Source organism: Lutra lutra, chromosome X (assembly GCF_902655055.1).
Source record: "Lutra lutra chromosome X, mLutLut1.2, whole genome shotgun sequence".
NCBI classification, from domain to species: domain Eukaryota; kingdom Metazoa; phylum Chordata; class Mammalia; order Carnivora; family Mustelidae; genus Lutra; species Lutra lutra.
Genome location: NC_062296.1, coordinates 58,485,965 through 58,505,418, shown reverse-complemented (window position 1 = coordinate 58,505,418; position 19,454 = coordinate 58,485,965). Strand labels below are relative to the sequence as shown.

The 19,454-nt window shown below is 41.0% G+C and overlaps 1 protein-coding gene across 1 annotated transcript in view; it reads left to right on the top strand.

Annotated features, from left to right (window-relative positions):
* The first annotated feature begins 909 nt into the window (after positions 1-909).
* The window catches only part of RP2 (RP2 activator of ARL3 GTPase), a 48,771-nt gene continuing 30,226 nt past the window's right edge, over positions 910-19,454 (top strand). Inside the window, exon 1 of the mRNA XM_047715038.1 lies at positions 910-1,188. Within this exon, the coding sequence (XP_047570994.1) occupies positions 1,087-1,188 (102 nt within the window). The 5' untranslated portion in view covers positions 910-1,086. The remainder of the gene's footprint in view (positions 1,189-19,454) is intronic.

Genomic DNA, 19,454 nt, shown 5'->3' with positions numbered 1-19,454 from the left:
ATGCATTCATCTGACAAACGTTTTACTGAGCATCTACGGTGGAGCTGAGCCAGGCCTAGAGGGAATTCAAAGATACATGCTCTTTTGGGGCACCTGGGTGGCTCAGTGGGTTAAGCCGCTGCCTTCGGCTCAGGTCATGATCCCAGGTCCTGGGTTCAAGCCCCACATCGGGCTTTCTGCTCAGCAGGGAGCCTGCTTCCTCCTCTCTCTCTGCCTGCCTCTCTGCTTACTTGTGATTTCTCTCTGTCAAATAAATAAATAAAAATCTTAAAAAAAAAAAAGATACATGCTCTTTTAAGAAAGGCCTTTTGGCCTCAAGAAATTCACATTTCCAAAAGGGAAAGAATACACAGATAATTATTTTACTAGGTACTTGTGCAATTTCAGAGTGAAACGTAGGAATATTAAGAAAGCACAGAAGAGGAGGCAAAAGGGGGTGTGTGGTTGGGGGAAGTTTCCGGAGGGGCGACACTACTCGAACGATGTGGCGGGAGGGAGGGGGGAAAATTACGAATTTCAGGGCCTCTTCCTGTGTCAGCCGCAATTCCTGTTCCCTCACCACTTGCATCATAAAACTCAAGCTTAATGTTCAACTAGAGAACCTTCCCGCGCCTAGAACTTGGTAACTGAGAACCAAGGGCAAAAAGACAAGCCTGCCAAAGCAGCACCCTGGGCAGCTAGAGAGCCCCACGGTGTCCTCGGAGGGGCGGGGCCGGGCTAGGGGGCGGGGTCGGCTGTGCGTGCGCCAGAGCCCCCAGGACCCGCCACTGGGGGCTGGCGCCGGAGCGGGGCGTGGATTGGTTGTGTGCGTACGTCGACCTCTCCTCATAGGCCGCGGAGGGCTGCTCTCGGGGCTTTGATTGGCTCACTGGGCGCTGAATGGTCATTGGCTGCAATGGGTCGTCTGGGCGACTGAGAGGAAAAAAGAGAAGGGGTGTTGGGCCTGGCGGGCTAACCCGGGCTGGGGACGGCTGGGCCGTTTCGCTGGGCGGTGTCCGGAGAGCTTCGGGGCCCGGGCGCCCGGGGTTCACGCCACACTCCCAGGGGGTACCTGAACGAGCGGGCCGGCGGGGAGTGGCCGGGACCATGGGGTGCTTCTTCTCCAACAGGCGGAAGGCTGAGAAGGAGTCGCAGCCCGAGGGCGGGGAGGGGCGGCCGAAGCAGTACAGCTGGGACCAGCGCGAGAAGGTAACCAAAGTCCCGTGGCCCCTGGTCTCAGCCCTTCCGAGCCGCCCGGCGAGGGTCCCTTGCGGCCCGGGAGCGCGGAGGGGGCCGACCCAGCAGCTGCAGCTCTCTTGCGCGCGCTCTCCTCTCCCACGCGAGTAGTTGGAAGTCGGGGGGAGTGACTTTTGGGGGTGCGGTGAAATACCCCGCTGGAGGGGGTGTCACGGGGAATTGTGAAGCGGTGCAGGGGGCCTTAGAGCCCATTGTCAGAGCCCTGGGGGCTTTCCCTGCGGTCCCAGGATGGACTCCAGGGAAAAGGGTCGCGAATGCCCCGAATATCAAATCTGCTCATTTCACCCGCAGCGCCCAGCGGGGTTTTGTCCAGTCCTCGAGTTACACGCGGGACCGATTCTCATCTTTTTTCGCGGCTCATGTTCGTCTGTGACTGTTTTCTCTTTTGTCTGCCCTAGCCGGTAAATCTCTTTGGTGCCTAATGGTATATTCCACTGCTGAATTTTCTCAGTTAACAAAGTGGACTCTTGAACGTATGGCTTTGCTTTTTCCTCCTCTTCCAGTTACCCAAAAGGAATAATGAAAATCGAAATCAGTCTTGACACGTATGTCAGGACTGTATGGTGAATAACTAGCATAAACCAAGCAATATTTTGCTATTGTTTTCAATGAATGAAAACGCCCTTCTTTTCACTTTTGTATATAGCCAGCAATGAGACCGCTTTGAAACGTCCGCTAGTGTTGCACAAAACACACTTAGTCATAAATTTCATAATGTTTCCTCTTTCCTCATAGTTCTGCATCTTCTGCTTAGTAAAATACTTTGATAGGTTTGGCAATTATTTTTCTTTTCCAAACAAAAGGATGTTTAGGGGGTATAGCTCAGTGGTAGAGCATTTGACTGCAAAAGGATGTTTAAATAAACATTATGAACAGTTACCTCCTTGCTTGATGCAACATAATTGATCCATGGATACTTTATAGTGAAGTTCATATTCATATTATGATTTCATAGATCTTCCTGCGTGATTTTCAATCACCAGAATGATTTATTCATGGAAACTCAGTTCTCCAAGTATCAGATTTAAGCAATGGGAAGCTTTTTGCAGAATTCTGAACTGCATCTTTCTACCCGGTTTCTCAGATCTTTCTTGGGTTGCATGGTATATTAATTCTCTTATCTAGACTTGATAACATCATTTTATTGCATAGGAATGGAAAGTACTATGCTTTCTGTCATAGAAGATTGCACCTATCATTCGAAGTTACTTGGCGGACAGTTTTTAAAAGACTGATTTCCTCAGCCTTAGTATTTCTAACAATATTCTTTAACCTTGAATTCTCTGTCATAGAGAGGCTTGTGTATTTGATTTTTACTTTAGCTTTAGCTTTTTGCTTTGAAGCCATAGGCTAAATCGAAAGTGCTTTTTTTTATTTATTTATTTATTTCGAGTAGTCTCAGTTGCCCTTTGACTCATTACTTCATAAAGATGGTCTTACAGTTAACCTTTATTAACATAATGTTCAGGTTAGTTAGAATCTCGTGTTAATCTCTCTCCTTTTATTTATTTTTTTTAGATTTTATTTATTTATTTATTTGAGATAAAGAGATGGAGAGGGACGAGCAGACTCTGGGCTGAGCGCACAGGCCAATGCAGAGCTCTTCCACCAGCTTGAGATCATGACCTGACCCAAAATCAAGAGCCAGAGACCCAACTGACTGAGCCACCCAGGCTCCGCTTTCTCCTTTTAGTTACATGGATGTATTCTGTGATTTTTTTTTTTTTTTGCTTTTACCAACTTCTAAACTTTTTGCATATGAGCATATAGTAAACTTCCATTTGTAGACAGTTTTGAGCTTACAGGGAACATTTTGGAGAATACTAGTAGGTACTGTAGTTGTAGAGGTGTAAGACATATTACTGGCTATGTAAAATAAGTTCATGCTTTTGATACTGTGCATAATAAAAGTTAAAGTATTGATCAACTCACCTAGTCAGAATTTTTCTAACTAAATGAACATTATATTTTGAAAACAACACAGTTAAAAAAATCTATTGGATCATTAGAGAAAGAGAATTACTAGTTTACATTTTGAGACAGTGGAGGTACCACATTTCCCAACATTGCTTTTCCTTTTGGGGATTTTTTTTTTTTTAAGATTTTATTTATTTATTTGACAGAGAGAGATCACAAGCAGGCAGAGAGGCAGGCAGAGAGAGAGGAGGAAGCAGGCTCCCTGCTGAGCAGAGAGCCCGATGCGGGGCTCGATCCCAGGACCCTGAGATCATGACCTGAGCCGAAGGCAGCGGCTTAACCCACTGAGCCACCCAGGCGCCCCAATTTTTGGGGATTTTTCTTTAGGAGTATTCTATTTTACTTTGATTTGATTTGGTTTGATTTGTCAGAAAGAGAGAGCACTAGCACAAGAGCACAAGCAGAGGGAACAGCAGGCAGAGGGAGAAGCAGGCTCCCCGCTGAGCAAGGAACCCAGTGTGGGACCCTGGGATCATCACCTGAGCCAGAGGCAGACGCTTAACCGACTGAGCCACCCAGGCATCCCTTCCTTTGGAATTATTAGGAGCATACTCTAGGGTACCTCATTTTATATGGTTTTAAAGATTTTTTTTTCTAGTTCTTCATCTCTCATGAGGCCAATTTAGGCTAGTGTACGAATGCTCTGTATTAGTCCAGTGATACTTCTACTGAGTTTAGCACAGTTTTGCTTGGTCCTAAAATATTTTAGTTGTACCTTAAAAGGAACAGAATGCAAATACAGCCCAGAGAATGTAAGTGAGATATGTTTTGAAGTTACATCAGACAATTACCATTCAACTTAAAAACATAATTCATTGCCTGAAAAGTTTCCTTGCAATTTGGAAAAGTGGTGTTTAAATTTTTCCTTAGGTTGTGTAATCAGAGTATCTTTGTCAAGAGGCACCCTCTGGGCTTTGGGTTTTGAGTTGTGTAATTGGGTCAGTCTTGGGGGACTGAAGCTAGGAGCAATTGTCTCAATTAGAATGTTTGGAGACTAAGTGTTGTCATGGCGACTGATATACTGTAATCAACAGTGTATGAAGCTTAGGTTCTATCGCTGCTAACTTTGAAAAAGTGAAAAGCTTACTGTACAATTACTACATTGGCATGAGAAATATTTTTAGATTGTAAGATTTTTTAAAAAGTCATAACATATAGGGGCGCCTGGGTGGCTCAGTGGGTTAAGCCTCTGCCTTCGGCTCAGGTCATGATCTCAGGGTCCTGGGATCAAGCCCCACGTTGGGCTCTCTGCTCAGCAGGGATCCTGCTTCCCCCTGTCTCTGCCTGCCTCTCTGCCTGCTTGTGATCTCTATCAAATAAATAAATAAAATCTTCAAAAAAAAAGTCATAACATATAGTGTGTTATTAGTGTCAGGGGTAGAATTTAGTGATTCATCAGTTGCATATGACACCCTGTGCTTAATTCCATTAAGGGCCCTCCTTAATGCCCATTCCCCAATTACCCCATTCCGTCACCCTCTTCCCCTCCAGCAGCCCTCTGTTCATTCACTATTGTCAAGAGTCTCTTATGGTTTACCCCTCTCTCCATTTTTACTTTATTTTATTTTTCCTTCCCTTCCCCTGTGTTCATCTGTTTTGTTTCTTAAGTTCCACATATAAGTGAAATCATATGGTATTTGTCTTTCTCTGACTTAGTTCACTTAGCATAATACCCTCTAGTTCCATCCATTTTTAAATTACTTGGAAAGAAATGCTTTTATCCTTTTTATCTGTATGCTGCCTCTCATGGCTAGGCAGATTATTCAATACATAGGTACTCAAACACCAAGAAAGACTCAAAATTATAAAAATTATCCCTGCCCTTAAAGAGCTGACTGCTTTTATTGAGTTAAAACAGGAAATATTTAAGTGCAAACAAGGAAAACATGAGTGGTACAGAAAAGTAGTTTTCATTTTCCAGTTATTCATACCATTACTTCTCCTAGATGATAGAAATGAGGATTAGTCCTGTAAACAATGATGGCATAAGTATGAAAATTATGAATTTGAGTATGGGCAACATATCATGTATCCATTACATTTGTCTCATATTTGATAGAAATAAAACTAAACAAAAGCCTTATACCAGAGATTCGAGTAACTGCATTTTATTTGGTGTCTGTTTCATGACTTTGGATAAAGCAGTCCATTCATGCATTTCAGGTTCTTGGCTATAAAATGCGACCGTGCCAAAGATTTCTCTACTGTTTAACAGGGTGAAGCGCTGTCCTGACAAAAGGGGGTTAGACAGTAATGATCACTTGTGAAGATAGAACTCAGACCAGAGAGATTGGACAGGATGGAACCAGTCTTATTATAAAAGCAGATCATAATTCCTGGGGTGGTTCCTCAGTGGAAGGCATGGCTTTGTGAGGAACTGATCTCCACATTAGTCAAAAGATTCAGACAGCGGTTTGATGGCCACTTATTAGAAAGAAGGGTCTGCTCTGAGTAGGGGGCTAGATGCTGTTTTTAGCCTTTTAAATCTGTAAAGTACATATTCTAGGTATCCATTGCTGCCTACCAAACCAAACCACTCTAAAACTCAGTGGCTTAGACTAATGACAAGTATTTATTTTGTTCACAACTCGGCAATTTGGGTAGGGTATAGCAAGGTTGGCTCTCTGCCACATCAGATGCAGCAGCTAGACTGGGGGCCCAAGGATCTCCTTTCAATATGGCTGGCAAGTTGATCCTGGAGTTTGGCCAGGCTGAGGGCCAGCGGCCTCTTCATGCAGTCTAGGCTTCTGCACAGCATGATGGCTGGGTTCCAAGGGCAGGTGTCCTCTAAGAGAGACCAGGAGAAGCTGCATGGCTTTTCTAACTAGCCTCTCAAGTGATGTAGCCTTACTCTGCCACATTCTCTTGGTTGAGGTAGTCACAAATGCCTGCCCATTTGTGGCCCTCCTCCATGGGAGGAGGATCAAAGAATTTGTCTACAGGTTTTAAATCTTTTACATAAAGTTGTTGTTACTTTGTTACTTTGTTTTTTAAAGGTGGTAAGTAGCTCTTTGTTTATTCATTTTATGAACAGCTTTATCACTAATCATCAGGGAAGCGCAGATTAAAACCACAGCGAGGGGTGCCTGGGTGGCTCAGTCAATTAAGCCTCAGGAGTCTTGATTTCAGGCTCAGGTCATGATCGCAGGTTCATGAGATAGAGCCCCATGTTGGGCTTGGCACTCAGCGGGGAGTCTGCTTGAGTTTCTTAACCTCTCGCTTTGCTCCTCCCCCTGCTCAAGAGCGTGGTCTTTCTTTCTCAAATAAATAAATAAATCGTTAAAAAAATACAATGACATATCACCTCACACCTGCCAGAATGGCTAAAATCAAAAACTCAAGAAACAGCAAGTGTTGGCGAGGATGTGGAGCAAAAGGCATCCTCTTGCACTGTTGCTGTTGGTAGAAATGCACACTGGTGTGGAATACAAGGTCGAAGCTCTTCAAAAAATAAAAAGTAGAACTACCCCACTATCCCATAATCACACTACTGGGTAGTTGCCCAAAGAATGCGAAAACATAATTTGCACCCCTGTGTTTATTGCAGCATCATTCACAATAGCCAAATTATGGAAGCAGCCCAAATGTCCCATCAATAGATGAATGGATAAAGAAGATGTGGTGTCCATGTAATGGAATAATACTCAGCCACAGAAAAAATGAAATCTTGCCATTTGCAACAACATGGATGGAGCTAGAGAGTATAATGCTAAATGAAATAAGCCAGTCAAAGAAAGACAAGTAGCATATGATTTTACTTATGTGGAGTTTAAGAAACAAAACAAATGAACAAAGGAAAAAAAAAGACAAACCAGAAAACAGACTTGTAACTGTAAAGAACAAACTGATGGTTACCAGAGGGGAGGTTCTGGGGGCGGGGATGGGTAAAACAGGTGAAGGGGGTCAAGAGTATACTTACCTTGACGAGCACTGGGTAACGTATGGAACTGCTGAATCACTATATTGTACACCTGAAACATAACATTGTATGTTAACTACACTGGAATGAAAATTTGAAAACCAGAAAAATATATCTTCAGTCCTAAAAAGGACTAGAAATAAATGTCTAAATTATCTAAAGTTTTGGTAAGAAGCACACCTTATTTTTATAATCAGATATACTCGCAGTGTATGTAAATAGAAATATTAATAAAAAATGTGATCTCTGGGGGAAAATATGTGATTAATGAATGGATACCTATAAAAGACTAATACAGATTTCTGCTTGACTCTTATTTTATTATAATTCTATTCAGATTTGTATAAGCATGAAGCCAGGCATAAATCCCATATGTTTACACCACCCTAAAGTGATTAAGTAAAAAGAAAAATTAAGGCACATGGAAGTATGAAGCTAATAAAATTGAACAGTTTTAATATAAAAAATAACTTTATTGACATACATCTACCATACAGTTTACTCACTTAAAGTATACAGTTCAGTAGTTTTAGTAAGTTCACAAGGTTATGATACCATCACTATAATTTTAGAACATTTTCATTCCCCATAAAAGAAACCCATACCTATTAGTAGTTATTCCCACTTCCCTCTCCACCCCCCACCAGCTTTGGGAAACCACAATTTTACTTTCTATCTCTGCAGATTTGCCTATTTTACACATTTCATATAAATGGAATCACACAGTATTTGGCCTTTTGTTACTGGCTTTTTTCACTTAGCATGTCTTTGAGAGTCATGCATATTGTAACAATTATCAGTGCATTATTCCTTTTTATTAGTGAATACTATTCCACAGAATAGATATTTACTTATAAATTTTACTTGTCCAATTTATTTATCCATTCATCGATTGATGGACATTTGGGTTTTCGGCCATTACAAATAATGCTGCTATGAATATTTGTGTACAATTTTTTATGTGGACATAATATTTCTCTTGGGGATATACCTAGGCATGGTATTCCTGAGTCACATAGTAATTCTATGTTTAACTTTTTGAAGATCTGCTGAACTTTTTTAAAGTGTCTGCACCATTTTATATTTCTACCAACAGTGTGCTGAGGGTTCAAACTTCTTCACTTACATAAAGTTTTGGTAAAGGGGAAAAACACAGAGACTGAAAAGTATATGGGACTGGGGTTTTAATTTGTATTCTATACACCAGTATACCTCATTGGGGAAGGCCTTTAGCTTTTCCAGCTCTCAATTTCCTAACATCCACTCCAGTTCTCTAATTCTTTGAGCATCTCTGGGCAGGGAGGGTAAGCATGGCTAGATGCATTCAGGCAAATCAGGGTGAACAAAGGGAATGTGATAGGATGTAAAATTAGGTTAAGATTAGGTTAGATGGTACGGAAAATCCTTTTCAAACCTAAAATTTCATAATTCTATTTTGTGGTTATGAATTTAGCAACACGGTGGACTAATATACAGTGTTTCACCTTCTTTTGTCCTCCGTGTACGTAAGATCAAGGTACTGGTATTTATTGTTATTTCTGTTTTTATTTCCTTTTTTAAAGAAGATTTTATTTATTTATTTAACAGAGATCACAAGTAGGCAGAGAGAGGGGGAAGCAGGCTCCCCGCCGAGCAGAGAGCCTGATGCGGGGCTTGATCCCAGGACCCTGAGATCATGACCTGAGCTGAAGGCAGACGCTTTAACCCACTGAGCCACCCAGGTGCCCCTATTATTATTTCTATAATTACATGGCACTGCCATTTTCATTTATGAAATAACCTTTCAGCTATGTAGCTGTGTAGTCCTAAAACTGATTTAACGATGTTGAAATTTTTTTAAGATTTTATTTATTTATTTATTTGACAGAGAGAGAGAGAGAGAGAGATCACAAGTAGGCAGAGAGGCAGGCAGAGAGAGAGGGGGAAGCAGGATCCCTGCTGAGCAGAGAGCCCAATGCGGGGCTCCATCCCAGGACCCCAAGATCATGACCTGAGCCGAAGGCAGAGGCTTAACCCACTGAGCCACCCAGGTGCCCCACAATGTTGAAATTTTAAGTAATTTTATTTTAAATGAAGTATAACTTACATATAGTGAAATTTACCCTTTTAAAGTGTACAGTTATGAAAATCAAAACCGCAATGAGATACCACTTCACACCAGTCAGAATGGCTAAAATTAACAAGTCAGGAAATGACAGATGCTGGCGAGGATGCGGAGAAAGGTTAACCCTCCTACACTGTTGGTGGGAATGCAAGCTCGTGCAACCATTCTGGAAAACACTCATGAAAAGCATGGAGGTTCCTCAAAAAGTTGAAAATAGAACTACCCTATGACCCAGCAATCGCACTACTGGGTATTTACCCTAAAGATACAAATGTAGTGATCTGAAGGGGCACGTGTACCCGAATGTTTATAGCAGCAATGTCCACAATAGCCAAACTATGGAAAGAACCTAGATGTCCTAGATGAATGGATAAAGAAGAGGTGGTATATATATACAATGGAATACTGTGCAGCCATCAAAAGAAATGAAATCTTGCCATTTTCAATGACGTGGATGGAACTAGAGGGTATTATGCTTAGTGAAATAAGTCAATCAGAGAAAGACAATTATCATATGATCTCCCTGATATGAGGAAGTTTAGAGGCAACATTGGGGGTTTGGGGGGTAGGAAAAGAATAAATGAAACAAGATGGGATCGGGAGGGAGACAAACCATAAGAGACTCATAATCTCACAAAACAAACTGAGGGTTGCCGGGGGGAAGGGGGTAGGGAGAGGGTGGTGGGGTTATGGACATTGGGAAGGTGTGTGCTATGGTGAGTGCTATGAAGTGTGTAAACCTGGCGATTCACAGACCTGTACCCCTGGGGCTAATAGTACAGTATATGTTAATAAAAATTTTTTTAATTAAAAAAATAAAAAAATAAAGTGTACAGTTATGAGTTTTGGCAAATGAACGTAGTTGAGTAACTGATCACCACAATCGAGATATAGAACAGTTCCATCGTACCTCCAAATTTCCTTGTGTTCCTTTTATAGTCAACTCCGCCCCCAGCTTCTGATCAGTTTTTTTATTTATCCCATCATGTTTCATTTTTTCCTTCCCTACCCCCACGACCGCTGCTCTGCCTCTTAAATTCCTCATACCAGAGAAATCATATGATAGGTGTCTTTCTCTGATTGATTTATTCTGATCAGTTTTTTATCCTTACAGTTTTGTCTTTTTTCAAAAAGTTTTATTTAAGTAATCTCTACCACCTCACGTGGGACTCAAACTCTTGACCTGGTGATCAGGAGTTATACCCTCTACCAACTAAACCTGCTGGGCATCCTTATCCCTATAGTTCTGTCTTTTTGAGAATGTCATATAAGTGGGATCATGTAGTGTGTAACCTTTTGAGTCTGCCTCCTTTCACTTAGCATGATACTTTTAAAATTCAGCCATGTTGTTGCATGTATCAGGAGTTCCTTTTTACTGTTGAGTAGTATTGCATTATATGGGTACGCCATGTTTGTTTATCCATTCACCAGTTGAGGAACATTAGGGTTGTTTTCAGTCTGGGTAATTATGAATAAAGCTACCATAAACATTTGCATGCAGTTTTTGAGTGAACATAATTTTTCACTTCATTTGGGTGAATACCTAGGAGTGGGATTACTGACTCACATGGACATTTTATATTGAACTTTATAAGAAACTGCCAAACTATTTTCCAAAGTGGCTATGCCAGTTTGCATTCTTACCAGCAACATACAAGATACAGTTGCTATGCCACCAGCACTTGGTATGGTCAAGGTTTTGTTTTGTTTTGTTTTGTTTTTAATTTTAGCCATTCTAATAGGCATGTAGTGGTATTTCATTGTCGTTTAACTTGCATATCGCTGATGACTAACGATGTTGAGGATTTTTCCATGGACTTATTTGCCATCCATATATTTACTTCGGTGAAGTGCTTATTAAAATTTTTTGCCCCTTTTTTACTAGCTTGTTTTCTTAAATGACTTTTGAGGCTTTTTTAAAAAAATATATCCTGGGTACAAATCCCTTGTCATATGTGTGTTTTGCAGATTTTTTCCCCAATTAATGATTTGTCTTCTCTTAACAGTGTCTTTTTGAAGAATAAAAGTTTTCTTTTTTTTTTTTTTTACGATTTTATTTATTTATTTTACAGAGAGACACAGCAAGCGAGGGAACACAAGCAGGGAGAGTGGGAGAGGGAGAAGCAGGCTTCCTGCTGAGCAGGGAGCCCAATGTGGGGCTCGATCCCAGGACCTTGGGATCATGACCTGAACTGAAGGAAGACACTTAATGACTGAGGCACCCAGGTGCCCCCCAAAATTTTCTATTTTGATAAAACTCCAGTTTTCAATTTTTTCGTTTGTGGATTGTGTTTTTGGTTTCACATCTAGAAAATCTTTGCCTAACCAAGATTATAACAATTTTCTCCTCTGCTTTCTTCTAGAAGTTGTAGAGTTTTGGTTTTCCAGTTGGGTTCTGTGATCCATTTTGAGCTAATTGCTATATATGGTGCAAAATATGAGAGATTCTTTTTCTTTTTTTACATACAGATTTCCAGTTGTTCCAATAACATTTGTTGAAAAGACTATCCTTTCTGTATTGAATTGCCTTTGCACCTTTGCCAATGTAACATAAGTCTATTTTTGAACTCTCTACTCTGTTCCATTGATTTAAGTGCCAGTAAACATTGGTTTCTGTTTGAATATGGTTAAATGTGAAGAAGCAACCGAGAAAATAGACTTAGGAGCCAGACTGCCTAGGTCTGAGGCTGAGCTCAAGCACTTACTAACTGTGTAACTTAGGGCAAGTCGTTTAGCCTCTGAATAGCTAAATTTTCTCATCTGTAAAACAGAAATAATAGTACACAACTCTTACAGGGGTTTTTATGAGTATTTTAAAAGAGATTTTCTTTATTTGAGAGAGAGAGAAAGCGCCTGTGCGGTGGGAGGGTGAAAAACCCATCATGTCCCGGGGTTTTTATGAGCATTGAGTGAATGATTATAAAGCAGTGAGAATGGTATCTCATACCTATAACAGTGCTTCTTACACTCCAGAGCTTTATTTTGGACTTCTTTGCAGACAGGCTTTCTACTGAAATTAACAAATTCACCATTTCATCTCAGATTATCATTATGGAAGTTTACCCGTGGAGATGAATTTTAATGGAAAATTCGGATTGCTGCTCAGTAAAACAATAAGATGTTTACTTTCATTTTCTGTTAGGAAAATACTGCTTAACTTAGTTTATTAGCTGTCTCAGGTGAATTGCAGCTGTTGAAATGTTTTCTTTGATTCTGAAAGTGTATCTACTGTCTTTTATGGATTATAGTAAGAAATACAGCCTAAACTAAGCTCACTTCATAAGTGGCTCTCGTGAAAAGGTAGCTTGGAATATGACCTTTCCATGTTTGTGACTTGGGGCATTTTACTTGAGAACTAGTAACTCTTGCAAAATGACTATGGTACTAAGCTTCAGATTATTTATTATTACTTTTTGTTTTGAAGAACTTTCAAGATTTGTTGAGAAAGTACAGCAACATAAATCCTAAATTTCTCCTTTGTAGACTGCATTGACAGTCCAAATAATTTTATACTTTAGAACTCTTTTGCTTAGAGGATCTTTAACTATAGCATGAATTTCTCCCCATAACTAGAAGAACTGAGGTGTCCAGATAAAGTACTTAGAAGAATAGTAAAATTACATTTAACTTCTCATCATTGGCAGTTGTTAAAGACTGAGTATTTGTGTCCCTCCAAAATTCCCATGTTGGAGCCCTAACTCTCTGTGTGGCTGTGTTTGGAGATGGGGCCTCAAAGGAAGTAATTATGGTTAAAGGAGATCATAGGTTGGGGTCCTTATCTGATAGGATCAGTGTCCTTATGAGAAGCGACAGCAGAGAGCTTGCCCTGCACTCACCAGGGAAGGCCATGTGAGGAGGATATAAGGGAGAAGGCAGCTGTTTGCTGGCTGCCAGCCAGAGAGAGAGGTCTCACAGGAAACTAACTGTGATGGCACCTTAATCTTGGACTTCCCAGCCTCCAGTCTGAGAGACATAAATTTCTGTTGTTTAAGCCATCTGGTCTGTTATTTTGTTGTGGCAACCAGTCTTAGTCTGTCTCAGGCTGCCATAACAAAATAGCATAGACTAGGTGGCTTAAACAGCAGACACTTATTTATTAGATGGTTCTAGAGACTTGAGAAGTCCAAGATCAAGGTACCAGCAGATTGAGTGTCTGGTGTCAAAGGTAAATACTACTGGACATTAGTTAAAGCATTGAAAAGAGATTTTATTCAGTAACTGCCGACAGTAGGGGACAGAGCTGAGCTGCGTTCCAGTTTGTGGAGAGGTGATTTCAGCAATTTTATCAGGAAAATGAGGGAGCAGGGAGAGTCAGAGAAGTGAAAATTACAAAGTTGGTCAGTGTAAATGTGATTAAACCAGCTGTGTTTGTTCACTCGCAGTTATCAAAGTTAGGATTCTGTCCTCCCACAGAGACTGGTAGACAGAGGCCCTGTCCTTCCTGATATTTATATTTCAAAGGAATGACTCTCAGGTCCTTGGAAAAGATATTTCTGAGTTTTAAGACTTACATATTCACAACTGTGGAGCCCTTTTTAATCAATGCTCTAAGAAAGGGAGGTCGGAGGCCTATTATCAGGTATTAGCTAGAACACATAGTAAATTTCCCTGGCAGGAAAATTTTACCCCCGAGGGGTAGGGGGGTAGGGTCCTTCTAGAGACATGGCTCGTGCTGCTAGAAGCCATGCTAGAGTTTGGTCAAGTATCTTACAACAGGGATTTGGACAGAATTGTAATGTGCCCAGAGTTCTGCAGTTCTCACTGGTGAAGGCCTGCTCTCTGGCTCATATTCGGTTGCCTTACGTTCTTGTGTACTCAACGGCCTTTCCTCTATTGTGTGTGCAGGGAGGGAGGGAGACGGAGGGAGACTGAGGGAGATGGAGGGAGTCGGAGGGAAGAAGAGAGGTAGGTCTTTTCTTCTAAGAGCACTAATCTCATCATGAGGCCCTGCCCTTGTGACTTCTTTTAAACCTGAGCGGACTAACTCCCCAGTACCCCAGTACCATCACTTCCTGGGCTAGGGCTTCAATGTTTGAATTTGGAGAAGCTATAGGTATTCCGTACATAACACTTCAGGTGCAGACTAAGGTAGCAGCTCAGCGATTTCAAAGGTAAAAGTGGCTATTATTTCAGCATTTACAACAAGTCTTAACTGCAACTTCTGATTGAGTACTAATTATATTATAAACAACGTAGTTGAAATTTCTCAAATGCTATACATCTTATGTATCATTTCCATACAAAACAAATTCACTAAATTCCTTTAAGTAACAGGTATTGTTTTTTTTTTTTTTTTTAAGATTTTACTTATTTGAGAGAGCACACATGGGGGTGGGGGCGGAGAGAATGGGAAAAGCAGAGCAGACTCCTCACTGAGCCAGGAGCCCGACCTGTGGATCCCAGGACCCCAAGATCAAGACCTGAGCCAAAGGCAGATGCTTAACCAACTCAGCCACCCAGGCGCCCCTACTGTTTGTTTGTTTTTTTTTATCCAAATACTGGTTTGTTCCCTACTTAACTCTCAGATATATGTGCTTGCAAATGTTTGAACTTGTTATCCATATCTCAAGCAAAGATGATTTGGCCAAAATCTTGAACCCCAAATTAATTCCCCAGGAGAATACACACAAAGTTTTACATCAGAGTTTTAAGGAGTTTCTGGTACAGTGAGATAAACCATAAGCTGAACCTTGAAGATTCTACTTGCCCATTGGGTTTGAGGCCTTGGTAGAGACAGGCCAACTCCTGGGCTCCTTTTCCCTACACCTAATCCTGGTGCTCTTGATCTTCTCAGCCCCACTGTGGGAGGTGGACTGGTGCCAAGGTGACAGGCTGAGGAAGACCAGACAATGTTCCTACGCTCCATAAAGCCTAAAGCAGAACTCTTGCATGTTCCCTTTTCTCCACTTTAAGGCCTGGATTAGATCCAGATCGCATTAGCCTGCTCCATGCCCACATTCCCATTCCCTTCACTGGCCCTTCCAAGTGGAAGGCAGCCGCAGCTTGCTTTTACCACAGGTATGGGAGAGAAGAGAATGTAAAAAGGAGAACCCCAGCCCTGATATTAAGAGTGCCTCCGCCTCCTTCTGTGTAATTATCTTCCTACTCAGAAGTTGGCCAACTCGAACAGTGACCTGACTGAATGTCCCTGAGAATATCATGTTGTTCTTGATCATTATCAGGGTTTCTTCTGGAGAATGGGCAGTGGAGAAGTGTGTGATGACCAAACTTAGTTAACTCTTCAGGTTTGTTTATTAAGGAGACACGTGGGGACCACCTACCTCAGATTACACACGCTGAGGTAACAAAGATTAAGTAATTAAAATGGATTCACTATTGGTGTGTGGAGTGCCTCTGGCTGCCAGGCATTGTTCTGGGTTCAGGGGGAAACGGGTGGGCAAAACAGATAATCCTTTCCCTCATGGAGCTTACGTCCATAATGGAGAGGATTGGTAGAATAAAGACGATAAATATAATGCATTCATAGTGCATTAAAAGGAAGCTAAGTGCTTTGGAGAAAAATAAAGAAGGGTAAAGAGGTAGTATTGGAGGAGGTGTTTCAGTTTTAAATAGATTGGTTACAAGAAGGGACGGACACTGGTATTTAATGTAATATAGGTACTCCGAAAAGGGAGAGCAGGCTTCTGGTTGAGGAAACTGGAAAGCTTCACAGAAGTTTGACAGGTGGACAAGAACTAGGAGAAGGAAGGCTGTCTGGGCAAAGGGGAGTCAGAGGACATGGGTCACAGCAAGTGCTTCCAGTCTACTGAAGAATAAATTCCCATAGGAGATCAATAGGACTTAGGAGTAAAATGTAAGCTGTTATCACATAATAGTGACTTACATTGAAAGACTTTCTAATACTGAACCATTTGCACTCAGCTTGGTTGTGGTGCTTTCTCTTTTTATAGGATTGATTTAATTTGCAGGGTTTTTTTTTTTTCTTTCCCCCATCTATAGATGTGGGTGAAATGAACCTAAAATCTTCTTTTATGTCTTTGTTTTTCTTACTAGGGTCTAGCCAGACAGGCTAATAGCATGAGTTAGGACTGTTCCTTCTTTTTCTATTGTCTTTATGGGTTTGCATGAACCTGGGATAAATAAAATTGGAATCTGCTTATAAAACCATCTGGGCCTGGTGTTTTCTTTGTGGGAACACTTAGCCCACTGGTTGTATTTCTTTAGTAGTAATAGCATTTTATTTAAGCATTTAACTTCCTCTGGAGTGAGTTGTGGTAAGTTATTTTTTAAAGAGATTTGTTCAGGGGCGCCTGGGTGGCTCAGTGGGTTAAGCCGCTGCCTTCGGCTCAGGTCATGATCTCGGGGTCCTGGGATCGAGTCCCGCATCGGGCTCTCTGCTCAGTGGGGAGCCTGCTTCCCTTCCTCTCTCTCTCTGCCTGCCTTTCTGCCTACTTGTGATCTCTCTCTGTCAAATAAATAAATAAAATCTTAAAAAAAAATAAAGAGATTTGTTCATTTCATAGACAAAAATCTCTTAAAACTTGTTGGTATGTGGTTGTTGATACTGTTCTCCTTTAACCTCTATTTATGGTAATATCCCCCTTTTCATTCATATTGTTCGTGTTTCGTTCTTCTTTCCCTGGTCATTCTTGCCAGAAGTTTGCCTATTTTTTGCCCCCCCCCCAAAGCATATTTTTGGCTTTGCTGATGTTTTGTTTTATATATTTAATACTTAAGTTACTCATTTCTACTATTTATCTTTTTTCTCCTACTTTCTGCAGGTTTATTGTTTATTGTCTAATTTCTTAAGATGGATATTTAACTGATTTTGAGTGTTTTTACTATAGCTATTTAAGGTTAGAGATTTCCTTCAAAGCACTGTCTTTGCTGCATCCCAAATGTGGTGCCTTAACATTTAATTCTAAGTATTTTTAGATTTGATTATGATTTCTTCTTTAACCCATGAGTTATTTAGCAGTGTGTTTTTAAAATGTTCAAGTAGGCAAGAATTTTTAAAAGTGTCCTTTGTTATTAACTTTTAACCTAATTACATGTTAGTCTCATATCATGGTCTGTATGTTACCTATTATTTAAAATTTGTTTAGGCCTTATGATCTACTATATGATTTTTTAAAAAGCTTTAGTGTGTCCTTGAGAAAACTGTGAGTGCACTCTACTTCCTGGATGCAGAACTTAAGCTTGTTCTCATTATGTGGTTCAGTGCTTCTGTATTTTGTTTATTTTTTTGGTCTACTTGACCAATTAGTCGTTGGGAGAAGCAGCATTAGAAGATACGTCTTAGATTTTAATCTGCCAGTTAACAAGGGTTTGGAGAGGTCCAGAGCAACTGTCAGAGTTAGTCCCCCCTGTTTTTTCCCACCTCTTCACCAGCACAGTGTTTCTGTCCTGCCCTAAATTTACTCGAAGTCTGGACCAGAGATCTGAGTCCCAGCAGGTGTGGGAGAAGCACAGTTGTCTCAAGATTTAGGGTGGGGTGCAAGAGCAGAAATCCCAGAGGTTCCTTTTCTGTTTTATCCTCCCACACGCCCCCACAGGGACTTCTCATAGTTTCCCCTTTTCTTGGTGTTTCCTTACACGGTCCCTTTGGGGTTGATCTTAGGCAATAGGGAACCAGCAACTATGCTGATTGGGTTTCTTTTTCGAGACCAAACTGGAATGCTGTACTTTTTTTTTTTTTTAAGGTATGTTCATTTATTTGAGGGGACGGTCAGAGGGAGAAAATCTTCAAGCAGACTCCACACTCAGCACGGAGCCTGACACGGTGCACAATCTCACAACCCATGAGATCACGACCTGAGCTGAAACCAAGGGTCGCCCAACTGACTGAGCCACCCAGGCACCCCAGTACCTTTATATACATGCATCACCTGTAAAATCCTAGAAACAATTGCTTGAATACTTCTTTCCACATTAAACCTGTGTTGCCTCCTGTATTTTTCACTTTTTCTGAGGTATGGCACACTAACATCCAATCATATAAATCAGAGTAGTGTCTTTTCAAACCCTTCAGGGGATAATAGAAAATTTTGTGTGTGCTGGGGGTGCTTAACACAAAATCGGGGTAAATATTATTCGTGAAGCTTTTATTTCTTTGGTGTATGTCCATGTGCAAATACTCACCAGTAGGTGTACTGGGCTGTGTTGAAGAATCTGCTAATGCACGTTATAGTCCAAAACAGTTGGAAAACACTGACGAGAGAACTAGGAATCATTTTGGACCCACCCTTCTGCCTTACCTCCAACAGCTGTTGAATTACCGAATTGATGGATTCTACTTCCTCAGTATTTCTCAAATTTATCCCATCTTCCTCTTCTAGCCACTGCCGACAGCAAGAGTCTCAGATCCATGTTCCACCTCCTTATTCTTACAGAGTAAACTTCCTGAAATGTAAATTTCTCTTATTTAAAACCCTCCTGTGGTACCCTATTGCCCACGGATAACTTCCAGGCTTTGTAATATGGCCCCTGCCTATCTCTCTAGCTTCATCTGCTCCCATTCTAGTATCACTGGTAAACACCAAACCATATTTGGTTTTCCTCATGTTCTCTGAAGAGTTTTATTTTGTTAATTCTTTCACTTTTGTCTGGTGTGGAAAGAGAGGATCCTTTACTCCTACCTGTTTTATGGGGTGAACTCCAGCTGGTTCATTCTCACTTTGTTAGTAAATTCTTACACCCTACCTCCTCCACCCCAGGTTTCCTTCCTCTGTGTTTCCAGAATATTCTAGGCATCTTGCATTACACAGCCGAGTTGTTTTGAAATCATCTGTTTAGGTCAGTGTTTACTTTTTTATGGGAAAAGCTGGTCGTACTCACATTAGTGCCTGAGAGATTATCTGGCTCATATTGGGTGTTCAGATGTTGGTGGAATGACTGAAGATCTGGGAAGTTAAAGTGCCTTTCCAAAATCATGTTGCTCATAGGTGACAGAATTAAGACTGGGAAACAAAGTGCCTCTTTTATTGCCTCATGCTACAGACCAGTACGCCTTCTAGTACATTATCTAAAACTGGATAAGTACAACATTTATTGTGCAATACTGAATAAGCCACTTTAAGTTAGTGATGGTTGGGATGAGTAAATTATCCTTTGTGAGTAATCAAAAATTTACCTACTATATAGGAGTCTGTTTCTGGCACACGAATGGTTTTATATGAAATACAATATTTGCAAAGCGGTAGAACAGTGCAAGTAGACTCCAATGTAATTTGGAAAAATTAAAATGGCCTTTCTGTG